We start from the raw sequence: 22,954 nt of genomic DNA, 5'->3' as shown, positions 1-22,954 counted from the left end.
TCCCTACAGGCCAAACCACATGGAGTCCCAGGGCTGGGATTGGGCTCGCCTGGGAAATGAGGAAGCAGTGCCCGCTTCTGCGCTGGATTCTGCTGACAGGACTCCTGGCCGACCCCACGTCAGCTCCCTTGCCAGGCACTGGATTGATGCGTGTGACATGGCTTTGGAAGAGATGGCATGCCATTAGCATGAAAAAATGGGCTGCTGGAAAAAAAATAACTTATCAAAATTGTTACTGGGCTTAATATCAACCTCATTTTCCATCTGTTTTCAAACAATTAAGGCAAGCCTTGCTATGTCGTTGTTGGCTCCTGTGGTTAACCATATATTTATTGAACGGATGTAGAGCTTTGGATTTTTTATGTGTCAAGTTTTTCCCTTTGCAGCTGAGAAGATGTATTTTTCTCCCTGATCTGTATAGCATCGCCCATCATAGGGCAGTTAGGAAGGAAAGGACCGAACGTCAGTGTCCTTTTGATGACTCCCTCTGGCTGAAGAGCTGATGAATTCAGCGTACTGCTGGCATCTTGTTTGTCTTATCTTAAGAGTTGCCTTTTCTTCTTGAAGGCTAGCCAACACAAAAGTAACCGTGAAGGCTGCGTTTGCAGATGACTTTGACACCTCCAGGGCTGTTGCAGCAATTATGGACCTCATTCACCATGGCAACAGACAGCTTAAGGCTGTTACTAAGGTAACCCATTAGGATACAGAGATCAGAAAATGACAGCTGTCCACTGTCCTACTGCTTAATGCAGACAGATTAGTTTATTGTTCACATAAGAAACCAGCAGAAACAAAGCTCCATAAATTGTTGACCTTAGTGGTGCCCATTAGTCCTGACCGTATCGCAGGAATTGTGTATGGCTGTTGTTTTGTGCCTCATTGTGTCCAAAGGATGTTTCTCTCCTGCTGCCCTATATTATTTACACCTAAGGTTTTTGAAAGGCCTGAAGCCGTTGTGGCATGCTGCTATTTTAGTCCTGGTTTTGTGTTCTTACTCTGTTTCTTTGCTTAATGCCCATGCACAGAAATCAACCTAAATTGGGAAATGGGGGGGAGGGGGTTGCTGTGGGGGCTTTGACAGGCGGTCCCAGATGCACAGGGCAGTCATGGTGATGAGTTTGGCTTTGGGGACCAAGTGGATTCTGCTGTCAGCAAATTATAACTGTGGCCTCAGCATGCCTGCATGAGTCTGTCTTCAGATGGCTTTTGGCAAATTGAGACCCTGTTAAGATCTCTCCATCCTGATACAAAGGAGGTGTCTGGTAAGGACAAGACCTGAGCAGTAAATACAGCCTGAAGTGCTTCTGGGTCTCGTTTTACCAACAGCTCCCTTTCTCACCTAAGGCAAGCAGCTCAGCCTTATTGCTGTGTCATGACATCCACCGTGTTTGTGCTGTAAAAGAAACGTTGAGTACATAGTAATAACTGATTTTAAGAGAGAATTAGCCTGGTTTAGACATCCTGCCTCCTCTTCGTTATGGTTTGGCACTGGCTTTAAATTCTGTCCTTAGCCTTATATTTACAAAATGCCTCTCTGAGCGAATCCCTGACCCAAACCAGTTTGCAGCAGGGATCAGTAACAGCATTACCATTGCTAAATACAAGTGGCCTCATTTAGACAGTTGTTGCTCATTTACCCTGAATTCCTTCTGTCAATCATTTTATTGAGAATGGGGTGGGATATTTTGTGGGGTAGCTGACTCAGATTTCTGGTTGCGGGTGGTGGAGCTCTTCTGAGTGCAGCACAGCTGTCTGAGCGTTACCTCTGACTGACTGCGCACGTAGTTTTTTTCCTTAAGAACTGTGCATAAATTCATGTGAACGTAACTACTCATTCTTCTCTTTAACCTCCTCACCACTCTTACCTTAGCTGGCATGCTCCTGTTTCTTTCCCTCAGTGGTCTGCTCCAGCTCCTTCCAGTTCAGATCTTTTGCAAATTTTAGGTTATGGCTTATCTCAGACCCTAATGGAGGTGTCGGATAAAATCCAGTACCAGCTGCTAATTTGTTTGTGTATGTCATAGCTTTTTTTTTTGGGTTTTAGGCAAGGGTTAGTCCCTTAGATTGCTTCTCAGCCTATCATTTAATCTTTTTTAGGGTGGTTTTTTTTTTATTTTTTGTGAAATAAATATGGAGGAAAGAAAGAAATACATGGTTTCTTAAAAACGTTATTTTGTTACTGCTGCTGTTGGTTGTTGATGCTTCTGGGGCATGACAAAACACCATAAGCTATTTCAAAGCAGTCTTCATGTTGTTTAAATCAATAACACACTCAAAAAAGGATTTAGGTTTTTTTTTTTAATCATTTGTTTCAGAAGTGCCCTTGAAGCTGGGATTTTGTTCTTTTATTTTGTTTTCATACACACAGCCTTTTCATGCCCATGCTATTTTCAGGTCTAATTTACTGCACACATGTGATGCATGGCAGCTTCATGCACCTCTTCTCCTTGCTGTGCATGCTGGTAATAAGCTCTTCCCCTCACCCATTTACTTAAATCTTTTCCCTTTGTGTTTTGAGGTGCTTTTATATCTCTGTAAAAGTTCCGGTCTGGGCAGGTCTTACTGGTGGAGTTAGATCTATATAATTAGTAATAGTTTTCCCTTGTGGACTAGGCTACAGAGAGATGCTGAATTCTGTAATATGTATTGACTGGACAATCTCTTTTGAGTGTTTTTTAAACAGGATGCTGGATGTCCTAGAAGCTCTGTTGTGTATGGAAGCATTATTTCCTATATAGAAGGCTTTTTTAATGCCCTTGGGATGTCCTTTGGAGAAAGACAGGTATGAAACATCTCTTGTATGTGTACTGGTATATGGTAGCAGTGCCAGCGTTATGTTCTATAGAACGCTTTCTGAAAGTGTCAGATGTAACAAAGATATTTATGGTTTTAGTAAACCTTTCTGCACTGCTTGCAATTTCTGCTGTAATGTCTTAGGAGAGTATGTGAGCAGGGGGAACAAAGTTTGGCCTTTTGCTTCTCAGAGGTACTCCTGTGTGAGTTCTGCAGTAATTGTGCTGTGGAAATGAAAGGCTTTGCACAAGTCCAGGTAGATGACATCAGTTGCTCTTCCCTTATCCACCAGTGCTGTAACCCAATCATAGAAGGCCACAAAATTTTTCAGGCATGATTTGCCCTTAGTGAAGCCATTGTGGCTGTCACCCATCACTTCATTATTTTCCATGTGCCAGTTTCCAGGAGGATCTGCTCCATGATCTTGCCAGGCACAGAGGCGAGACTGACCGGCCTGTAGTTTCCCAGGTCTGCCTTTTTAAAAATGGGGGTTATGTTTCCTCTTTCCAGTCTGTGGGAACTTCACCAGAGTGCCAGGAACTTCCCCAGACTGCCATGACTTCTCCAATACAATGGATAATGGCTTAGCAACTTCATCTTCCAGTTCCCTCAGGACCTGTGGATGCATCTCATCAGGTCCCATGGACTTGTGCACCATCAGGTTCCTTAGATGGTCTTGCACCTGATCTTCTCCTACAGTGGGCGGTTCTTCATTCTCCTAGTCCCTGCCTTTGCATTCTGCAACTCGGGTGGTGTGGCTTGACCACTTTCTGGTGAAGACCGAGGCAAAAAAGTCACTGAGTACCTCAGCCTTCTCCATATCCCAGGTAACCAGGTCTCCCATTTCCTTCCAGAGAGGGCCCACATTTTCCCTAGTCTTCTTTTATCACCAACATACCTACAGAAGTTCTTGTTGCCTTTGATGTCCCTGGGCAGATTTAATTCTATCAGGGCTTAAGATTTCTTAAGCTGATCCCTGGGTGCTCAGACAATTTCTCTGTATTCTTCCTAGGCTAACTGTCCTTGCTTCCACCCTCTGTAGCCTTCCTTTTTGCATTTGGGTTTGTCCAGGAGCTCCTTGTTCATCCATGCAGGCCTCCTGGCATTTTCTCCTGCCTTCCTCTTTCTTCGGTTGCATCACTTGTGAGCTTGGAGTATGAGGTCCTTGAATATTAGCTAGCTTTCTTGGGCCCCTCTTCCCTCCAGGGCTTTATCCCATGGTACTCTACCAAGCAGGTCCCTGAAGAGGCCAAAGTCTGCTCTCCTAAAGTCCATGGTAGTGAGTTTGCTGTGCGCCCTCCTTGCTGTCCTAAGGATGTTGAACTCCACCATTTCATGGTCACTGCAGCCAAGGCTGCCCTTGAGCTTCACATTCCCCACCAGCCCTTCCTTGTTGTAGAGAACAAGGTCCAGCATAGCACCTCTCCTCGTTATCATCAAGGAAGTTATCATCGATGCATTCCAGGAACCTCCTGGTTTGCTTATGCCCTGCTGTGTTGTCCCTCCAACAGATATCAGGGTGTTTGAAGTCCCCTGTGAGGACCAGGGCTTGTGAGTGAGGCTGCTCCTATCTGTCTATAGAGGGCCTCTTCCACTTAGTCTTCCTGGTCAGGTGGCCTGTAGCAGACCCCCACTGTAATGTCCCCTGTCCCTGCCCTCCCTTTAATCCTGACCCACAAGCTCTTGGTCAGCTCCTCATCCATCCCCAGGCAGAGCTTCATGCACTCCAGCTGGGCACTGACATAGAGACCGACACCCGCTTGTCATCTCCCCTGCCTGTCCTTCCTAAAGGATCCCTCCATTCCAACACTCCAGTCCTAGGAGCCATCCAGTCTCCAATGCCAGTAAGATCACAGCCCTGCAGGCATGCGCACCTCTCTAAGTCCTCTTGTTTGCTCCCCGTGTTACATGTCTTTGCATAGAGGCACTGAAGTTGGCCCCGATGAAGCTGACTCACTGGCTGGAATTCCTCTGTGCTGCTCTGCAGGTGCTCTCCTACTGACCTGTGATCCTTCTCCAGGCTCTGGGCATCTACTGCTGGCACTGGCATCAAACTGGTAGGAGTGGGATGGATTGAGGTTCCCCTCCCCTGGCAACTTTAGTTTAAAGGCCTCTTCACCTGTTTGGCAAGCCTATGACCAAAGATAGCCATACGAATATTTGTGGTTGTGACCTCTGCAGCTCCTCTGTGCAGCTCCTCTGCAAAAAGCCAGGGTGTTGGGTAAGGGGCTGCTCTGCCTTGAGCCATGGTAGGGTGCAGGGAGGGGAGGGCAGCGGAGGGAGGCTGTCATTGGAAGCAGATATATCCTCTAGTGCTTGGAAAGGTAGGCCACAAAGATGATTAAGGGAATGGAGCATCTCCCTTATGAGGAAAGGCTGAGGGAGCTGGGTCTCTTTAGCCTGGAAAAGAGGAGACTGAGGGGTGACCTAATTAATGTTTATAAATACGTGAAGGGTGAGTGTCAGGAGGATGGAGCCAGGCTCTTCTCTGTGACATCTAGTGATAGGACAAGGGGCAATGGGTTCAAGCTGGAACATAGGAGGTTCCGCTTGAGTATGAGGAAAAACTTCTTTACAGTGAGGGTGACAGAGCACTGGAACAGGCTGCCCAGAGAGGTTGTGGAGTCTCCTTCTCTGGAGACATTCAAAGCCCGCCTGGATGCGTTCTTGTGTGATCTGATCTAGGTGTCCTGCTCCGGCAGGGGGATTGGACTAGATGATCTTTCGAGGTCCCTTCCAATCTCTAACATTCTGTGATTCTGTGTGATTCTGTGAATGGGGAAGGAAAAAAACAGAGAGAAAAGGTCAAAGAAAAGTACTGCACAGGGAAGAGAGTGATAAATATGGAGGTGATATCCTGGTGTATGGAAGGGGAGCATTTAAAATGACACAAGGTGTTGGAGACTAGCAAGGCTGTTCTGCACACCTCTCCTGCTCAAATCTGGAGCTGAATAGCAAGAAGTTGAAAACTTTCTTTAGAGAAACTGTTCTGCAAAAATTTCTTTGGGGAGAGAGAGAAGAGGATAGGAAAATGCAAATAACCTTATTCATCCTTTGAAAGTCAGGCAGTGTAGCAATAAGTCCATTTATTTGCTCTTTGTGGATTTTTCCACAAAATTTCTTTCAAAACTGCAGTCGGATGTGATTTGGCTTTCTGTTACTCCTTATAAGCCATGGTTTGTCATGTTAATTTTTAGTGGTATACTAAACACTTTTATTTATCTGTTTGTGTATTTTTAAGTTTGATGGCAAAGTCATTCCTCCAGATTCTAGGCTGTCCATATGCAGGTGCCTGTTTTTGCTGAAACAAGTGTCTGAATGCTTTTCTTTTTTGTATGCTGTGCTAGTTTCTCTGGGGCAGCAGGGTCAGCAGAAGACATTGGTGAGAGGTAGGCAGGAAGGAAGGAGCAGCACATCAGATTCTTCTCTGTCCCTCTGCTCTTTCAGCTTCCAGTAAATGAATCAATCAAAATCCTCATCAGAAAGGCCTGTGTGCTGCTGCGTAGTAAATAAAATGGTGCAGGGCTTGCTCTCTGACCTCAAGACCAGCCACAACAGGTCACTGTCACTTTCTTGCCTCTTTGCCGGGTGGCCCTGGACATGCAGCTTGCTGGGAGCAGTCCCTGACCACCGTGGGTCCTGGCATGTGGGCTGTGTGGGAGAGGGCTATCTGGCTTGGCTGCTGCTCTGCTAGCAATTTAGCATAGAGGCTACAGGGAGCAGTGTTTGGGCCTTCTTCATTTGGATGTTTGTGGATCTGTCTTGCTCTTAGGATGGGATTCACCTCAGCTAATAAGCCTTACAGTGTAATGTAGCTGCCTGTGCTTCTGCAGCAGTCAGTGGAGAGAGAGGCACTGCTATGGGACAGTTCATCTTAGTCTGGTGGTTGTATAAAACAAGGCTCTGTCTCTCCCTCCGCATTGGCAAGAGAAGGAGCATGGACAGCCACAGCCAGGTAAGGTGAATCCATCTGAAATTATGATGGGTGGAAACCATTGTGCCTGTTTTAGAGCTGAGAAACAAAGATGAGGGCTTTTGCCCTGCTGAGGAGTGCTGTATTGCAGGTGCAGCCGGGGGGCAAACAGGTGATAATCTGTGGGGTAGGCAAAGGCCAAATTTCCACATAAAACTTCTTACAAGCTCTTTGGATTGGTTGATACTGCAGGAGAAGACATTAGAGATCTGCCCTGTGAGGCTACACGGTGTTTTACATGGAAATCAGATCGATTCATCTCCTAAAGCTGCCTCTCCTTTTGGAGGCTCTTTCTTTGTGTCATGAGTAGGTGCCTGGTTTGAACTTTGGCAGTGGTGTTCGTAGAGGTGTGCTTCTTGCTCCCCTCATCATTTGTCTTTTTTCTCCCTTCTGTATTTAAGCATTTATCCTGCTCTTTTACCTGCCCCACATTACGATGGAGCATTTCTGGCACTTTGATTTCTTACCTTCTTCCACCTCAAAAACTTCTTTAGTATGTCTACATTTTGAAAGTTTGGGGAATTTGCTGCCTTTTATGACTGTGGAGAGGACTAAGCATCTCGCACTCTGTCTTTAATAGCATCCCCCTCACTTCCTTCTCCTCCTTTTTGTTTGCTTCAGTCAGTGACCTCAGAAACTGCTCCCTTTCATTTCCATCCTGCTGTTCGGTGACTAAATACAGTCCCCTCTGGCTTTAATTACTCAGCTGCTCTTCTGCTCCCAGTTGAGCATTGCTGCCAGCAGCTTCGCCCCCCAGCCTTAGTGTTCTTTACATTACACTGCTCTGTTGTCTGCTCCCCGTCTTGTGTCTTAGTGATAAAACACCATAGTGGTGTTGTTTGTTGGAGGTTTGTCCTTTTCCTCCCTCTTAGGAGTTTGCCTCTAATGAGAAACAGAGATGGTTTCTCTGCTGAGAGTGAGAGTGGGAGCCTGGCTGTGCCGGTGCTGAGTAGTGGCCTTCCTCTTCTGCTAGTAAATGAGCTCCCGTCCCAGCAGCCATTGGAGCGGGACCTTCAACATGGAATGAGGCCGTTCCCTTCCCATAGCGTTGACCAGCGAGACTTCTGCCAAACCAGAGGACAAGGAAGCTCGGAGCTGGCTGAGGGGAGGAGGGGGCCAGGCAGCAGCCAGAAAACATACACTGTGTGCAGTGGCTGCTGCTTGGTCAGGTCTTGTAGGGTGGCTGAAACTGGGTAAAGTGGATCAGATAAAGTTCTGCGGATTTGGAGAGGTGCAAGGAGAAAGGGTAGTCTAGAGACTTAAAGCCAAAATACCTGATTTTCCTGGTTTGTGATTCTTCAAGAGGGTCTGGAGCTCAGAGGCAGAGTAAGGGGCTGGGGTGCTTTCTAGCTCTGCGGACATTTGTAGTCAACGTTTATAGTCTGAGCTGCCAGCTGGGCTTCCCTTGCTGTGTCGGATGGCTGTTGCCAGGCCTTTCTTTCTCCCATTAATTTGTCTAATCCTGTTCTAATTTGTGCACACTTTTGGCATCTAAGAGTTTCCTGTGGCAATGAGTTCCACGGTTGGGTTATACAGCATGTTATGTTCACGTGAGAGCTCTCTGCCCAAGATAAACGCTTTCCTGTATAGGAATATGCTGAACTGCTTCCAAGTACAACTCCACTATCACTTTTTGTCCAACATTAGTGAGATTGTGAGGTTTTAATCATACCAGTACATGCAAGATACACAATCAAGAAAGGTGATGAGGCCTCAGTGTATGCTACTGAGTTGGGGTTGATTTTTAGATCATTCTCAGATGTTTGTAAAGCAGGCTGCTTCATTTCCAGGTGGCTCTGGGAGGAGGTGACTCGGCTGTACTCACTAATGTCATTGATGAGCTTGTAAGGTTCCGTGCAAAGGTCCGTCATTACGCCCTCGCTCTGTCGGAAGAAGCAGCAGACACTGTGCCAATGGAGGGTGCTGCAGGAGCCGAAGGACCGAAACAGGAACAGAAGGAAAAGAGGAAGCAGTTAATGCAGGAGAGAAAACCCCTCCTGGAGGCTTGTGACAACCTGCGTGGAGACCTTGCTGCCTTTGGAATCCACATAAAGGTAGAAGACAGTGGCCCTCTTTGCGAGACCATTAGTCATTTTTGTAAGACGTTTATTTTTGCCCTTCGTGTCCCTTTGTGAGCTTTCAGTGTTGTGCCCTGCTCCCTGTACACCTGCAGTGGCAGGAGGGGGAAGTTAAGCCCTTGCCTGGTTGTACCGCTAGCTTTCTCGTCTGTTCCCCCTCAACCCTATGTCTCCATGCAAGCTGTAGCTGCTTTTGCAGTTACTAAGGGTGTGGTATTTAGCCACTGAGAATCCCATAATATTCAGAAATTCCTAAATTGCCCCAGTTCAATCCAGAAGGAAGGGTATGAGTCATGTGTGCAATCTTTAAAAAGAGTAAGTAAAGTAAACTGAGATGACTTAGGAAAACAATGCCTTCCCTCTACCCTCTCCAGATCCTCCCACCCGCCCCCAAAAATGGTAAGGCCTCATGAGAAAGTCTCTCTGTCTTCAGCAGCTCTGTTCCCAACTGTTCCTGAGACGGAAGTACTTTGCCTGATTCCTGTACCACTCCGCTCTCCACCCTGCGTTCTACTTTTAGCCTATACCTAATGCAGCTGTGCTTTTCCTCTGCTGTTACCCCAGCAGTGTCTCCTGCTCAAGAGAAATCCTTTCACTGGTTTACTGTCTCCTCCTGGTTTCAGGGTGCTACATTACTTCTTTAACAGGTGCTGCTTCTTCCACTTCCTCTTGTTTTACTGCCCTTCTTGCCTCCACTCCAGCCTTTTTTGGGCTGGTATTGCTTCTTACATGCAGAGTAATCCTCCAGTTTCTCTGCAGTGTCTTTCTCCCTCCCTCCGGTTCATGCTGCTCATTTTCCCCTGGCTCAGGAACGGAGCCTTCTGTAGCCTCCTTCAATCGTTTTACCAGTGGGAGGATGTAAAGCACAATGAGATCAGGGAGTGACAGTGTACATCCTCTTTAATTGCTGAACGTGAGAGCTGTCATTTGTCAACACAGCTATTAAAAGCAAGTAAAGTGTGGTCAGCTGTCTCGTGATCTCGGATGGAAGTGAGCATGCTGATACAAACTGGAGTGAGGGCAAAGCGCAGTCAGTGGTGGTGAGCTGCAGCTGTGAAAGGAAAGGAAGACTGTGGGAAGTTGGAACATCTGCTTAACTTTTTTGTACACAGCTAAATACTTGCTCCACTTATCTGTCAAGAAAGTTTACAAATCCAAACAACTGCGCTGAGACAAAGTCTTGGAGAAAACTCCCTTTTCATCTGTTTGGCAAACTGGCCACAGCCCCACCCTCACCCCTTTGAATATTTGTTTTGGGTTGTTTTTAAAGGGATTTATGGACATTTAATAACCTCCTAGAAATGGGCCTTAGCCAGTATTCATCGCATTCCATTTATTTCAGTTTTTTTTAATAACCTGAAGCTTGGCATAATCTGTCTCCTGCTTGTCCCAGAATAGTTTGCTCCTGAAGACAAGGCATGCGTGCACATATGAGGGCACACAGCATGTGTCCAAAGCTGCACTCCCGCTTTTCTACTTAACGAGTGGAAGTACCTGAAGGTGTCCTGTGAAGGTTGCCCAGCTCTTGCCTTTGCACATCCCAGAAGAGTCCTGCAAACAGAGCAGTGCAGCTCTGCGGTTCCTTGTTAGCCTTCCCAGAGCAAACATGACAGGACATGGCCCTACCTAAAGCAGGGTTCTTGCCACCCTCGTGCTCAGCACACATCTGGGTGGTTGCGTTGCTTGGCCACCCAGGGTTGGCCATCGCCAAAAACGCCACGGTAACACAGCACCTAGCAGCTGGGTCCTGTGTGCCTAATAAGCACTTGAGGAAGTAATTTGAATTTCTCTTTTCTAGCCAGCCTCTGATTTCCATTAAACTTTGATAAGCCCCACTTTTTTTTTGTGACTTGCTCTCCCTCTGTCAGATGCAGCTGAAGTCAGCCAGCAACTTTGCAAGTCCATGTGCAGGAGGAAAAGCAGCAGAACAGATGAAGCAGACAAGCTTCATCTCTGCCCAGTGCAGACTAGGAACCCCGGTTTGGGGTTGGGCAGGGAGGGGCTGGCCGCTTCAGGGTGTGAGTAGCAACTTAAGAGAATGCTAGTAACTTAATTCACTTAGAAATCATCTTTGAAGAAAGGATCATTTCTCCTCCAGCTTGTAAGTTTGTGATTTCTGTATGCTGGCTGCTTCTCTCATGCTGCTCAATGCAGATGATGTTCTGTTTGTCAGAAATTACAGAACTTGCAACAAACTGATTAAAATATCCACTCGTCTTTTCATGTTGTTATAGTGTGCATGAAATGCAAGCTACTGTGCTATTAAGTGAAATGCAGTAATTAGATCTTTATGCAACAAAATCAGTTTTTACTTTAATGTAAAGAGAATTCTATGTTGTATTCCAGCCTCTCTCATGAGTCAGAGCTCACTTAATATTTTAGCATGTTAAACATGTTTCCATATTCAGACAGCTTTTGTTTAGTTTTCAACAATTGCAGTCAAACAGCTAGATCTTGACAGTCAGAAATGCTCAGCTTGACTGTGATATTCTCTTTTAAAAATTACAGTATTGCATTACAGATATTTATATCAACAGGCTATTATCCTAAATTTCAGATCAGATATGTTAGCTCATGCGTCCTCATGTGTGGGCCATAAGAAGAGCTGTTTTCCCCGTACACAAGCCATTCAAACATGAAAATGCGATGGCCCCAGTTTAACAGAAGTTACCCATGTGAGGGAGACTACACACCGCTGCAGCATCTCACACTGAAGAGCTGAGCTATTGTAGTGGATTTTTTTCATTCTTAACTGGGAAGAATTGTCTGGGTTTGTTTTACAGCTTCTGAGCACGAGTAGAAGCAGCATCCCTGCCTCTTTTAACTAACTTCATTAATTGTTTTCCTGTATGAAGCTTGGTTAAAATCCTGTGCCTCTGATCACCGACACGTGTGATACCTGTATGATCCAGACTGCTGGGACTGACCCACTTGCTTCTTCTTACAGGACAGAGCTGCTGTTTCAACTTGGGAAATTGTGGAAGGAGCGCAAGCAGAGCAGCAGACTGAGAAAAAAAGCTGATCCTTCATCGTTGGACTTGTTTTCTTATTTCAGCTGCTTTGGGAACACTTGTAAATACTAATACTTTCCAAATAAAATCTTTGGAGCAGAATGGCTAACGAAGATATAATCTAAGCAAAGCTGTTGGCACTACTACTAAATAAATAAATACAGGACTCCCAGCAGGTATGTACATGGTGCAGGTGGTAGAAGCATCCAAAATACATGGCAGCACAGAAGCAGCTGTGTTGTCTGACCCAATCCTTGGTGTATTCTAATGCAGGAAATGCCCTGGCCCCAGTTGCTGGGCGACCTGCACTCACACCCTGTTTTGCTGAGCTGGTGCTGAGAATTAAAACAGTGAAGAGAGAGGTAAGAATTTACGCCAGAAGGTGAAAACACTTAGTTTTATGCCCACTGGTTCAAACAATTTTATTTCTCTTGGACATAGAAAGTGACACTTCTAGCCTTGAAGTATTTCCTTATTGCAGTGTTGCTGGTTTGGTCCTATGGAATCTTTACCTGTAATACTGTGGTATCCCGTTGCCTGTAAGGCTTCGTATCTTTCCAGTTTGCTTTTGCAGGGAATGGATTGAGATTTCCCTAGCGCTGTGTGTAGAGCGTGCTCAGGCTCTCTCCATTAGAACTGTGAAGATAAATTCAGTATGTTTAGTTATTAATCCCCCGCAAAGTATGTAACCTGCCTAAATTTCAGGATCAATATTAAGTGTCAGTATTGAAAATACAATGGCTGGTGTGCAGTGTATGATAATATCCACACAAGCATGTGTGCTGTAAACACCACAAAAGGTCACATCAGAAAACCTTTCTTCTTTTGCTATGTGTCAAAAAAAATGCCCTGGATGGTGTGGCTGCAGGTAGACGCAGAGAGGCCTGCCTTACCCCAGAGGCGACCTGTGTTCCAGTGGCTGAGTTTATATGGGGTTTGTACTTACCTACTGGCATGAAAAGATAACAAAAATAAGAACACAGGTTCACCTACAAGGAATTTAATTTTAAAATACAATTCACACAAGTAGTCTGTATCATAGTTTTATCGTGGCTGGCAGCAAAACACAACAACTTAAGAAAGTTAACTCTGTCTCAGCTGAAACCAGGGCAATCTGTTCAAAAGGATAAAGGTGTTATTTTATATTGTTAAGTAGAGAATAAAATGGGAAGCTGTTTTTCTGCTCCCTTCTCCTAGAGAAGATGAGGGGGTCATCGTTAGCACTTTGGCAGATACTTATTTGATACCTTTCGTATTTTAGATTTGCAATGAATGAATAGCAAACAGTCAGCTCCGCTTCAGAACACACCAAAGCACACACAATTAATTTGCTATTATTTTTATTTCCTACCAAAAGAAACTGCTACATTTCCAGAATGTTTAAAAATCGTAACAACTCGTATACATTAGTGAATAACAGAGTTACAATTTCTGCGTAGATTTAAAACCAACATGGCAGGTTGAAATCTGTACTGAGCTCTGTTAATTGATTGACTTTGCCTACAAATGTCATTTAGATATAATACCACCAATGTTCTAGATACAAAAAAATGATAATTTTTTAAAGGAAATGCAGTAGTTGTTTTAAAATCAGTTTTAACTTCCTGATTTTATTTAAAAGGAGTCAGGCTTCTCAAAGAGTTTTAGGGGGAAAAACAGTAGTAGCTTCATTTCCCCAGAGATGTAGACAGTTTACAAAACTGCTTAAATTAAACACCAAAACTTCTTCTGAGTAGACATTGCTCTAATCTAAAAAGTCTGTGAAACCTCATAGACCAATATGAGCAAACATTTAAAAACCTATTTTAAAAATAGGTAACTGGTTTAAAAAGAAAAAACAAAAATGCATCACGGTGAGGTAGTAGTCACAGTGCATCCAGAAATATCAGCTATAAGGGCAGAAGGGAAATACTCAGAGCAGCCTTTCTGATTCCAGATGCTTTCTGGGGGCAGCTATTGCAGGTATGAGAATCTGACTAGGATGCATGACACCATATTGCAATCTAGAGCTAGGTCACTGGAAAAGAGTGGCTGCAAGGAATACCTAACATCTGTTGCAATAACTAGACACATTATATGCTTGTTCCTGCACTTCAGTGAGTATATACACTTGGAGCTGCAGCATAGGTTTATGGGCACGACTCACTTCCAGACCCTACGGGAAGTTTTGTAACCGTACTTTCCATGAACTTGCGCCTCTCTCCAGATTTGTTCAATCCATACAAGCTTGCAGTGAATTTCCAAAAATTTAAGAAATGGTACTGTGCAAAGTCTCACACAGCTTCCCCTTTTGTACACAGCACTCCTCTGCTGTGCAAATGAGCCAGACAGCAATAGCCCTAATAGAAGTCCTGTCTGTCTTGCTAAGGATCAGGCAAAAAGCCCCTGAACTCAGGTGCTGCACTCAGACCTCAAACCTACCACCAATCTTCTATTCCTGCCTTTGACTTGCAGTGTACGGGTGCCTGAACATCACTAAGAGCATACAGAGAGGTGCTGCTGGCTGCCTTTTGTTCCTTCCATTCATATTTCTGCTGGTTAATAGTCACCTATATATCTGTACACTTATTCTCTCAGAGCTGTAACTCAGCAGGCAATTTGAGTTTTACAAGCATTTTGCTCCTCCATGATCGCTGAGAGTTTGACCAGTTCAGTCAGGTATCACAAAGAAGTTCCTTACCTCACCTAGTACCTCTCCAAATGATAATTTCACAAAGTTCATCATAGCTAGTTCTAGATGAGATGAGACCAGCTGAAGGAATAGAAACCAATATTTTGCTTCAGGTAAGCATAATTACTGTTTAATGCTAAGATACCTACAGTATGTATGTCCTTATTCTCTGATGGGGGAATCTTTTCCAAAAATACCAAGACATTGCAGGAAGGGGGTAGTGTTGAAATGAATGCTGCCTCTGGGACCGGGAATGGGAAAAGGCAACTAATTAAATTCAAAATCTACAGCAACTCTCATGCATTCCCTTTCCAAAGAGGCTTACTTTTTGCTTCTTAATATAGTAGCATGGCAAAAAAATGAAGTGCAATAGCTAATTCTAGACAGAGGGTCTAAGAATGAAAGCATGACAGCCTTGGTACAATCCAAGATTCAGTTGAGCTGGTGGAAGAATTTTATCTAAGTATCAAGTGCCTTTTTTTTTTTTTTTTTGCTGTTCACACTTTAGTTATTGCTCAATAACTATCAAAAAGAACAGAGGAATAATTTCAGTTTAGTTTTATTATATTATAACAGATCTGCAACTACAGCTTATTTCAGCCAAAACATTTTCATATACCAAACCCTTAAAAAATATCTACATTAATCATATTTTCCTATTCTTAAAAATAATAATAATAAAAAAAAAATCTACCTAGCATACCAAGGCTGCTACAGCACTTGAAAGGGTGCATTACTTATGTAAATTCTACAGTAAAGGTAATTACTCTTGCAGTCATTGTTCTTCCTTTTCTTCTTCTCTGCTGCTTTGGCTTCAGGTTTCAAAAAGTTTGTTAAAAGCTGTTCCAACTTCTGAAACCATGTCAGAGGCAGTCATTGAACGTCCAAATTTTTGAAAGGCTTGGTGGTTAGACTGCCTTGTGAGAGAACAAGCTCCAAATGCAGCCACTAGAAAGGGATTTTGACTAAAAGGAAAAGAAAACACAACATTATAAACACAATCTGAACACTCTTGTGTAATTCATAAGGTGGTGGATATAGTCTTTGTACCCACAGATGTTTGTCAGCATTGTTGGGAAGGCCTCTTAAGCAAACATTTGTGTTTCTCAGACTCTTGCATTGCAGAGTTGGCTGAAGTTTTAACAACTACTTCCCTTCCTATGGCACAGCATGTGACAGAGAGAAACACCACCAGGGCTGAAAGGATGGAAATCATGCTAAAAAAGTGGGTAAGGTGGTGTTCCATGGTTCCATGTCTAGTTTTACCTATGTGAAACTTCATCCTTTCCTTCAGAAGAAGACTTAAGTCTTACCTGACAGCCTTTTACCTTCCTCTCCTCCCCATTTGCTAGGTAACTCAGTTTAGTTTTGTATTGCAGGGGCTGGGGGAAGGACATGGAGATGCTGACAGGAGACCTGCTCTCAAGAGACCCCACCTGGAGTACTGCATCCAGCTCTGGGGCCCCCAACCTAAGACAGCCATGGACCTGTTGGAGCAGGTCCAGAGGAGAGCCACAAAGATGGTCAGAGGGCTGGAGCACCTCCCATACAAGGGCAGGCTGAGAGAGTTAGGGTTGTTCAGCCTGGAGAAGAGAAGGCTCCAGGGAGACCTTATAGCAGCCTTCCAGTACCTGAAGGGGGCTACAGGGGAGATGGGGAGGGACTCTTCATCTGGGAGTGTAGTCACAGGACAATAGGTAATAGCTTTGAACTGAAAGAGGGTAGATTTAGATTGGATATTAGGAGGAAGTTTTTTCCTGTGAGGGTGGTGAGGCACTGGAACAGGTTGCCCAGAGAAGCTGTGGATGCCCCATCCCTGGAGGTGTTCAAGGCCAGGCTGGATGAGGCTTTGAGCAACCTGGTCTAGTGGAGGGTGTCCCTGCCCATGGCAGGGGGGTTGGAACTAGATGATCTTGAAGGTCCCTTCCAACCCAAACCATTCTATGATTCTCACAAACTGGGCCACAGGAGCCACTTCTGCTGCCTCATACCACCAGAGCAAAGGAAAACCACCACAGAATAATTTAGCAGCCAGCAGTGGACTCCAGTTGCTGACTGGTTAAAAACCTCACAAAGCTCAGCCATGGCCAGGACATAGCTGCCCATAAGTCTCTAAGACCTACTGACTTTGCCAAGTAAGAGTTTTGGGAAGGACCATAATACACAACAAAGGCAAAGCAGAAAGTGAGTTTACAATTAGGTGTTACAGCAGAGCTCCGAGTATCTTTTCCTTGAAAACAGCAACTTTATACGCTCATCAAGGAGCAGGAGGGAGTATTTAAGCCACCTTGACAGTCAATCCTGGATGCCCAAATACTGCTCTAAAAAAAAAGAAAGAGCCATGCACAGGCTTTTGGGCTCAAGTCAGTTAAAGCACCTATTTCTAAGGTTACCACATACCCAGTTCAATATACACCATACTCCAAAGATAACCACCTTAGGATTTTCCTGTTAAATAGGCAGGATGCTATCTACTATACCATTAACCCCTGAAAGCCAGTGCAATCTTAATATTTCAAAATCCTGCTCTGCCCAGACCTGTTTTGAAACAACAGAGCCAGGCACAAGTATGAAAGGACTGGCTGGACTGCCTGCAGTGCAGGAAATCTACAAGCTGATGCCCCCATTCACTGAACCCAAAAAACTCCTTTTTTTCTGAAACACACGAGCTACACAGGATTGGTACAGCAGCTGTTTGAGAAGGGTCACCTTAACACCACCACAGGAGACACAATGTATTGCTGATGCCAGTTTTACTCTCCTGCTTTTCCTTCATCTGTAAAATAAAGGAGTTTCTGAGCAAGCTGTCTGGAAAAGCCAAAGGAGCCCAAGTCAGCAGAGGCTGAGACCACATGCTGTGTTTGCTAATCTCTCCAACCATTTAACACTGAACTGCTGTACACCATGCAAAAATAAAGTCACCCTTTTAAAAGTAAAGCAGTACATTAATTAGTAAAGCAAAATTACTCCTTTAGTGGCAGCTGCAACTTCAGATACACAAACAATCTTGGTTTTGTTTTTCATTCTGACTGTGTTAGATTTCAGAATTCTAAAGTCTGGTTCAACTGGTCCCTCATTCCTTGCGGGGACTATGCTCTCCCAGTAACACAAGCGCAGACTAGTTAACTCCCATGGATGTCTAACTGTGTGCATCTGCTTGTAGCATCCAAAAGACTACAAAAGATCTCCATTCCTAAAGCTTCAATAGCTCATTACTTACTGGCAAGAGGGACTGTTATTTCCTTACTGCGTGTGTTAGGCTTCCTTTCAACTTTAAAGCAGCTACTTTCACAGAAAGACTACATGACTATATGCATCAACTAGTCGGACAGGAATTGACATAATCTAACAAAAAAGCCAATGAGCAAGTGCATGACTGGACTGCCACTTGGCCTTAAAATGGTTACCTTCCTTGAAATTGTGTTTTATTTGCAAGTTTCACTTACCTGTCCCACTAAATTATTTTCATACAATGCAAGAGGATTACCCAAATTACAAAAACAAAGCTAAATGACACGGTTTTTGAATTACAGAGATGTTACTGACAGTGACTACCACTTATTTATTCCTCATCCTTTCTGCCTGTGTTCAATTATTTTGAAAACACGTACCCCATACATAAATGTCCTTGGGAACTGATCCAGGTTAACACTCTTGTTTTGCCTCAAACTTGGGAGATGTCAGATTACTGAAGAGTTTGTCATACTAAAATTGTAGCTATTATGTAGACTGCTCTAGAACACCTTTGCTTTTTTGAAAGTACATGGATACCTTAGTCTCAGTGACTCAAATCTCATTTGGAAATTTCTATAGCAGGCCTACAACAGTTACGTTAGGAGAACACAGATTCATAAGTATGAAGAAATTATAAATTTTCATACCCATTTGTTTTTTCTGCTCCAGCAAGAAATGCCCAGTGTGCTAAGACTCCAAGAGAACCAGAAAGGAGGTCCCCCTGGCCACCACATCTCCGGCTGCTTCCTTCATGACTGCATACAAGTACTATGAACAGACAAAACCAAAACAAAGTCATGTGCGTTTTTTCTTCTGTCTGCAATATCACCGTAGCTGTGCGGGTTAACCTCTGAGGCACATAGAGATTAACCACAGGCAGCAGCATATGCTGAAAGGCATTATTCTTAAAAAAACCAAAAAGATTAAATTAAATGCATTAACATTTAAAAGATAAGTTTCAAATTACTTTCATTCTGTTATGAATAACATTGCACACCGTATACACTTTACTTTCTCCACTTCACTCAGCCTGCGCAGAAGATTCAGTCACTAATGAATTTAGTGATTCGTGTGAACTGATGCTGCCACAATGGCCAACCACCAAAATGGATCAGGCCACTCCACAAAGCCATTGCACAAATGCGGCTCTCCAGAGCCTCTGACCTTCATAGTTTACAAACATAAACCAAGGTGTTTTACAGACAGCAAATGCAAAATAGAACTAAAACCTCAAATCTTTTGCCGTGCCCATCAGAATGATATTTTATTAAAAACAGCCTTTTCCTTAGGCTTTGTAAAAATCATATGCAAAGAGAGATTTCTTTTCCTGCCAATCAGTGTCCTCAGCATCCGTCTAAGTTTCCGTCAGCAGTGTCACTGTGGGTAGGCTCTGTCAGAATATCAGATGTTATATTTCTATTTTAAATATACAAAGGACCTTGGCCAAACTTATCTCTTTGTGGAGCTTTAACTATGAAGAATATGTAAATGGTTTCACTAAATTTAACTCCTCCTCCACTCTCAACAAGCCCAAGCAGGAAGCTTGAAAGATATATGATGCACACAAAAAGAAAACAGCACCAATTCTGCTGCCCTTCTCCAAACTCTCTTGTGGGTATGTATCTATCCTTAGCTTTCCTTCTTGCTAGGCTCTGAAAAAAAAAAAAACAAACAAAAAAAAACAAAAAACAGGAGAAATTTATTTTCCTCTCCTAGGAGAACAGGACAGCTGGCAGAATCATTGGTGGCCAAGGAATGATCTTTAGCATCTCCAGTCAGCTACTGTGGAGCTGCTCAGGTTCAGGACTACACAGACAAACCATTTGTGTGTTCCTGAGCATGCCAGGCACACAAGCGAAGTGTAAGACAAGACACTGCTTGGACAACAGCTCTTACCTCAATTTTCTCAAGTCACCCGGGCTGGGTTTCTCCAAGGTGTATGAACAGAGCAGCCCAGCTATTTTAGAGAGAGTACTATCTCTATTTTTAAAAGTATTTTTTCTCGTACAAAGTAATGGTAAAAATCTGCACAAAACTGAAGGACTTGGAGGTAAATCTTAAACAGCAAGTGGTAAAAACCTGCTTAATGCAAGTAAACCCTTTCCAGTTCATTAACATAGTTCATTTCTGCTTTTTGTTACTCGGTGCAGCAAGAATTGTACTTCACTTCCATTTCCTACTGATTCTTCCAGCAGTAATTGCTGGGCTCGTGAGGCCAAGCAGTTGTGCATTTTTGCTGCCCCTGAGAGGGCAAAGACTCATTAGTCACCATGAACACAGCAGACACTGCTGCAGCTTTGCCAGCAGTTAATTTTCCCAGTAGCTCTTCTCCCCTCCCCCCCTCCATCCCAAATTAAGATTCTGGATGTGCTTCTCAGTGAGTAGTAGTTAATGTCAAATTTCACAAGTGTAAAGCTCTTCTAAGTTAGCTATTTGAAGAAGGTACGCCCTTTAAGGTGGCGTGCCTTTTTTTGTTTTGGTTTTTTTGTGTGTTTTTTGTTGTGGGTTTTTTGGGGTTTTTTTAAATACAGTGCTTTGGAGAAATTACCTCTCATTCTGCTACTTTGAAGATGGTATCTCACAGGATTTTCACTTTGAGGGCTTGAACTCCTGGCAGGAGGCAGGATGGAAATCCTCTGTTCAAAAGCTTTGGGGCTTTCTGACTGACAGCTGAGCACAAGCCCCTGCTTATTAGCTGTATGTCACCATCTGCCACTGCTCTGTAGCCCCGCAACCTTCCAGTCAGTTTTGAGTTCTACAGGAAAGCAAGATCTCCTCAAACTAGGCCAATTATAATACCCTGCTATGAAAAAAAAGTGGTCTTTTGTTTGTGTTTTTTAAAAATAAGTCTCAAATATGTGCAGACTACCTCACAGGCAACAACAAAAGCAGACCTCTGTACTCTGCACAGAGATGCTGGAAAACAAATCCATGCAATACCTTCAAAGAAACAGAACAACAGGAAATTCACTTGAACAAGGGGGGAAAGGTATAATGTTTGGGTAATTCTTGCACAGATGCTCAGTTCCTCAAAGAACATCTCAAAATAGAAGGATGATGAACATTACAACAGGCAATGGGAAAAGGAATGAAAAACTCCTGAACTACAGTCACTGTTAAGAGCTTTAAAATAGAAGAAGGAATCCCACACTACTGCCAAATCCACAAAGGACAAAGTCTTCCTGGTGCTTTTCCCAGCCTTCTCCTAGAAGAACAAAAATAAAACTGCTCTCTTCCCACTCCCCCAATCCAACATCCCCCACCAAATGTCTGTGACCCACTGCTGAAGACAGCTCAAGCAGTTTGCTAAGGACCACAGGGGTGACATTCTTGTATGCTGCACTGAGCAGTGACAACCAGTGGCAATGTTGCAAGACCTAGATTAGATGGACATGACTGAATAGTCAGCAAAGATGCCGAGAAGGCGGGCAGTCCTATTCCCTGGAGAGATGCAGAATGATGTATTTATAGAGGATGGAGTATATTCTGGTCCATTGCTCAGTGAGGCTATACCACGTTCAACTGGGGATGAACAGGTACATCAGAAAGCCTAGAAAACATGGTTCTTGGAGCAGCTGAGGAGACCAAGACAACTGGATGCTGGACAACAGGGAAACTGCAAAGACTGAAATCACCACAACGTGTCAATGCTGAAAGGCAGCAACTGGGGCTACTTAAGGTCAATTAGTCTGACACCTGTCCCAATCAAAGTAATGGAGAGATTCATCTACAGTTCAACTGACAGACCTTAAGAGATAAAAACACACAACTAATGTCAGTCAAATGGGCTGCTGGGGCAGAGTGTCTTGTTTTGTTTCTTAATAGGTCTGGGCAACCAAATCTGATGTCATTATTTCCCAGGGTAATGAATCAAAAAACAACAACAAAAAAACCCAACATTTACCTCAGTATAATTAATAGACAGTCTTTTAATGAAAACTGATTTATGCTAAGTAACTTTCTGGGGAAAAAAAAACCAACCAAAACACAACAAAACCACCAGGTCCCTGGCACTTACTCATGGAGCATACATATACTATCCTAAGAAAAGGCTAGATGAAACAAAGATGTCATCACTGAAGAAATTGCTGAGTGAAGTATGGCAAGGAAATCTGCTAGAGTCAGAACAATCACAACCCTATTCAACAGTTTCAACATAATCTCAGCAATTAAACAGCACATAAATATTGCCAGAGCTGTACGCAGCAAATACAACACGACCCTCACATACAGTCACCCTCATTTCTTCCCTACCTAAGTTAATGGAAATAATTTGTACTAAAATATGAGTGCAACAGAAACAAAAAAACAAAGGTTGTCATACTGACAGAATACTGGAAAGTAGAAATTCAAGAGGTTTAGGCTCCACACAATTAAAAATTCTGCCCCAGACTTCCTGGGTAACTATGGCTGAGTCATTTAGTAGCTCTATATCTAATATATTTCAGGTTGTAAAATAAGTTACCATCATTCCCTTTTCAGCACTCCTTGAAGATAAGATAAACATTAGCATTTGGGGAAGCATTCAGACCATGGTGTCACACTGAACTGTACCATTGCCAGCAAGTTTTAGGCTGAAAGAACGCCCAGCCCAAACTGTGCTGCTGGCAGATCAAAGCCAAGAAGAATGACCCATTTACGGGTATTGTATGCTTAATTAAAAGAACAGGCTTATGTAACTGAAAATAGCTGTCCTCTCTTTGAAGGAAAGAATATGATCTAGTAGTTTTGCTGACATCAAGCACTACAAGTTAACTGGGAAGCATGAATTTTGATAAGGTTGTACACAGGCAGCCGTGCTTACAACACTAGCTCCTAGATGCATTACAGTTAGAAAACCAAAGGCCCATGTAGTGTAAAAAGCAATCCATGTCTGTGTGTTCTTGATTCGCAACCTGCATAGTAGTGAAAAAAAATCCAATACAAATCAGGGATTAATTTTTGACGTTTTTGTTTAGAACACAGAATGTGAAATATGAGACACCTAACAGCTAAATACGTAATACTGATGACGATAAAGAGCCTATGTGAAACATTGCATTTACTGAGCCTGCAGACCAGAAGACAGCCTGGAGATTAAAATTTAATTCATGAATCTCACATGTCCTGAACATGTTCTCTGCACTTTTTCTTCTCTTACAAAGCAGGAGTATTACATTTATCCTAATGTGCTCAGGGATCTGTGCATGAA

General features: G+C 43.6%; 2 protein-coding genes across 2 annotated transcripts in view; one reads left to right on the top strand and one right to left on the bottom strand.

The window, feature by feature from the left end:
• CARS2 (cysteinyl-tRNA synthetase 2, mitochondrial (putative)) overlaps window positions 1-11,869 on the top strand; it is a gene marked incomplete at its 5' end in the record, with an annotated part of 28,050 nt that extends 16,181 nt beyond the window's left edge. The window contains 4 exons of the mRNA XM_010086528.1: window positions 568-691; window positions 2,687-2,785; window positions 8,560-8,823; window positions 11,795-11,869. Coding sequence (XP_010084830.1) covers window positions 568-691; window positions 2,687-2,785; window positions 8,560-8,823; window positions 11,795-11,869 — 562 coding nt within the window. The remainder of the gene's footprint in view (window positions 1-567; window positions 692-2,686; window positions 2,786-8,559; window positions 8,824-11,794) is intronic.
• A 3,203-nt stretch (window positions 11,870-15,072) lies between these two features.
• The window catches only part of CARKD (carbohydrate kinase domain containing), a 46,851-nt gene continuing 38,969 nt past the window's right edge, over window positions 15,073-22,954 (bottom strand). Inside the window, exons 9-10 of the mRNA XM_010086527.1 lie at window positions 18,411-18,531; window positions 15,073-15,494 (exon numbers count right to left, since the gene is read on the bottom strand). Of these exons, the coding sequence (XP_010084829.1) occupies window positions 15,344-15,494; window positions 18,411-18,531 (272 nt within the window). The 3' untranslated portion in view covers window positions 15,073-15,343. The remainder of the gene's footprint in view (window positions 15,495-18,410; window positions 18,532-22,954) is intronic.

Source organism: Pterocles gutturalis, unplaced genomic scaffold (genome assembly GCF_000699245.1).
Source record: "Pterocles gutturalis isolate BGI_N339 unplaced genomic scaffold, ASM69924v1 scaffold5796, whole genome shotgun sequence".
In the NCBI taxonomy this organism is placed as follows: Eukaryota; Metazoa; Chordata; class Aves; order Pterocliformes; family Pteroclidae; genus Pterocles; species Pterocles gutturalis.
This window is presented reverse-complemented; position numbering and strand designations above follow the sequence as displayed.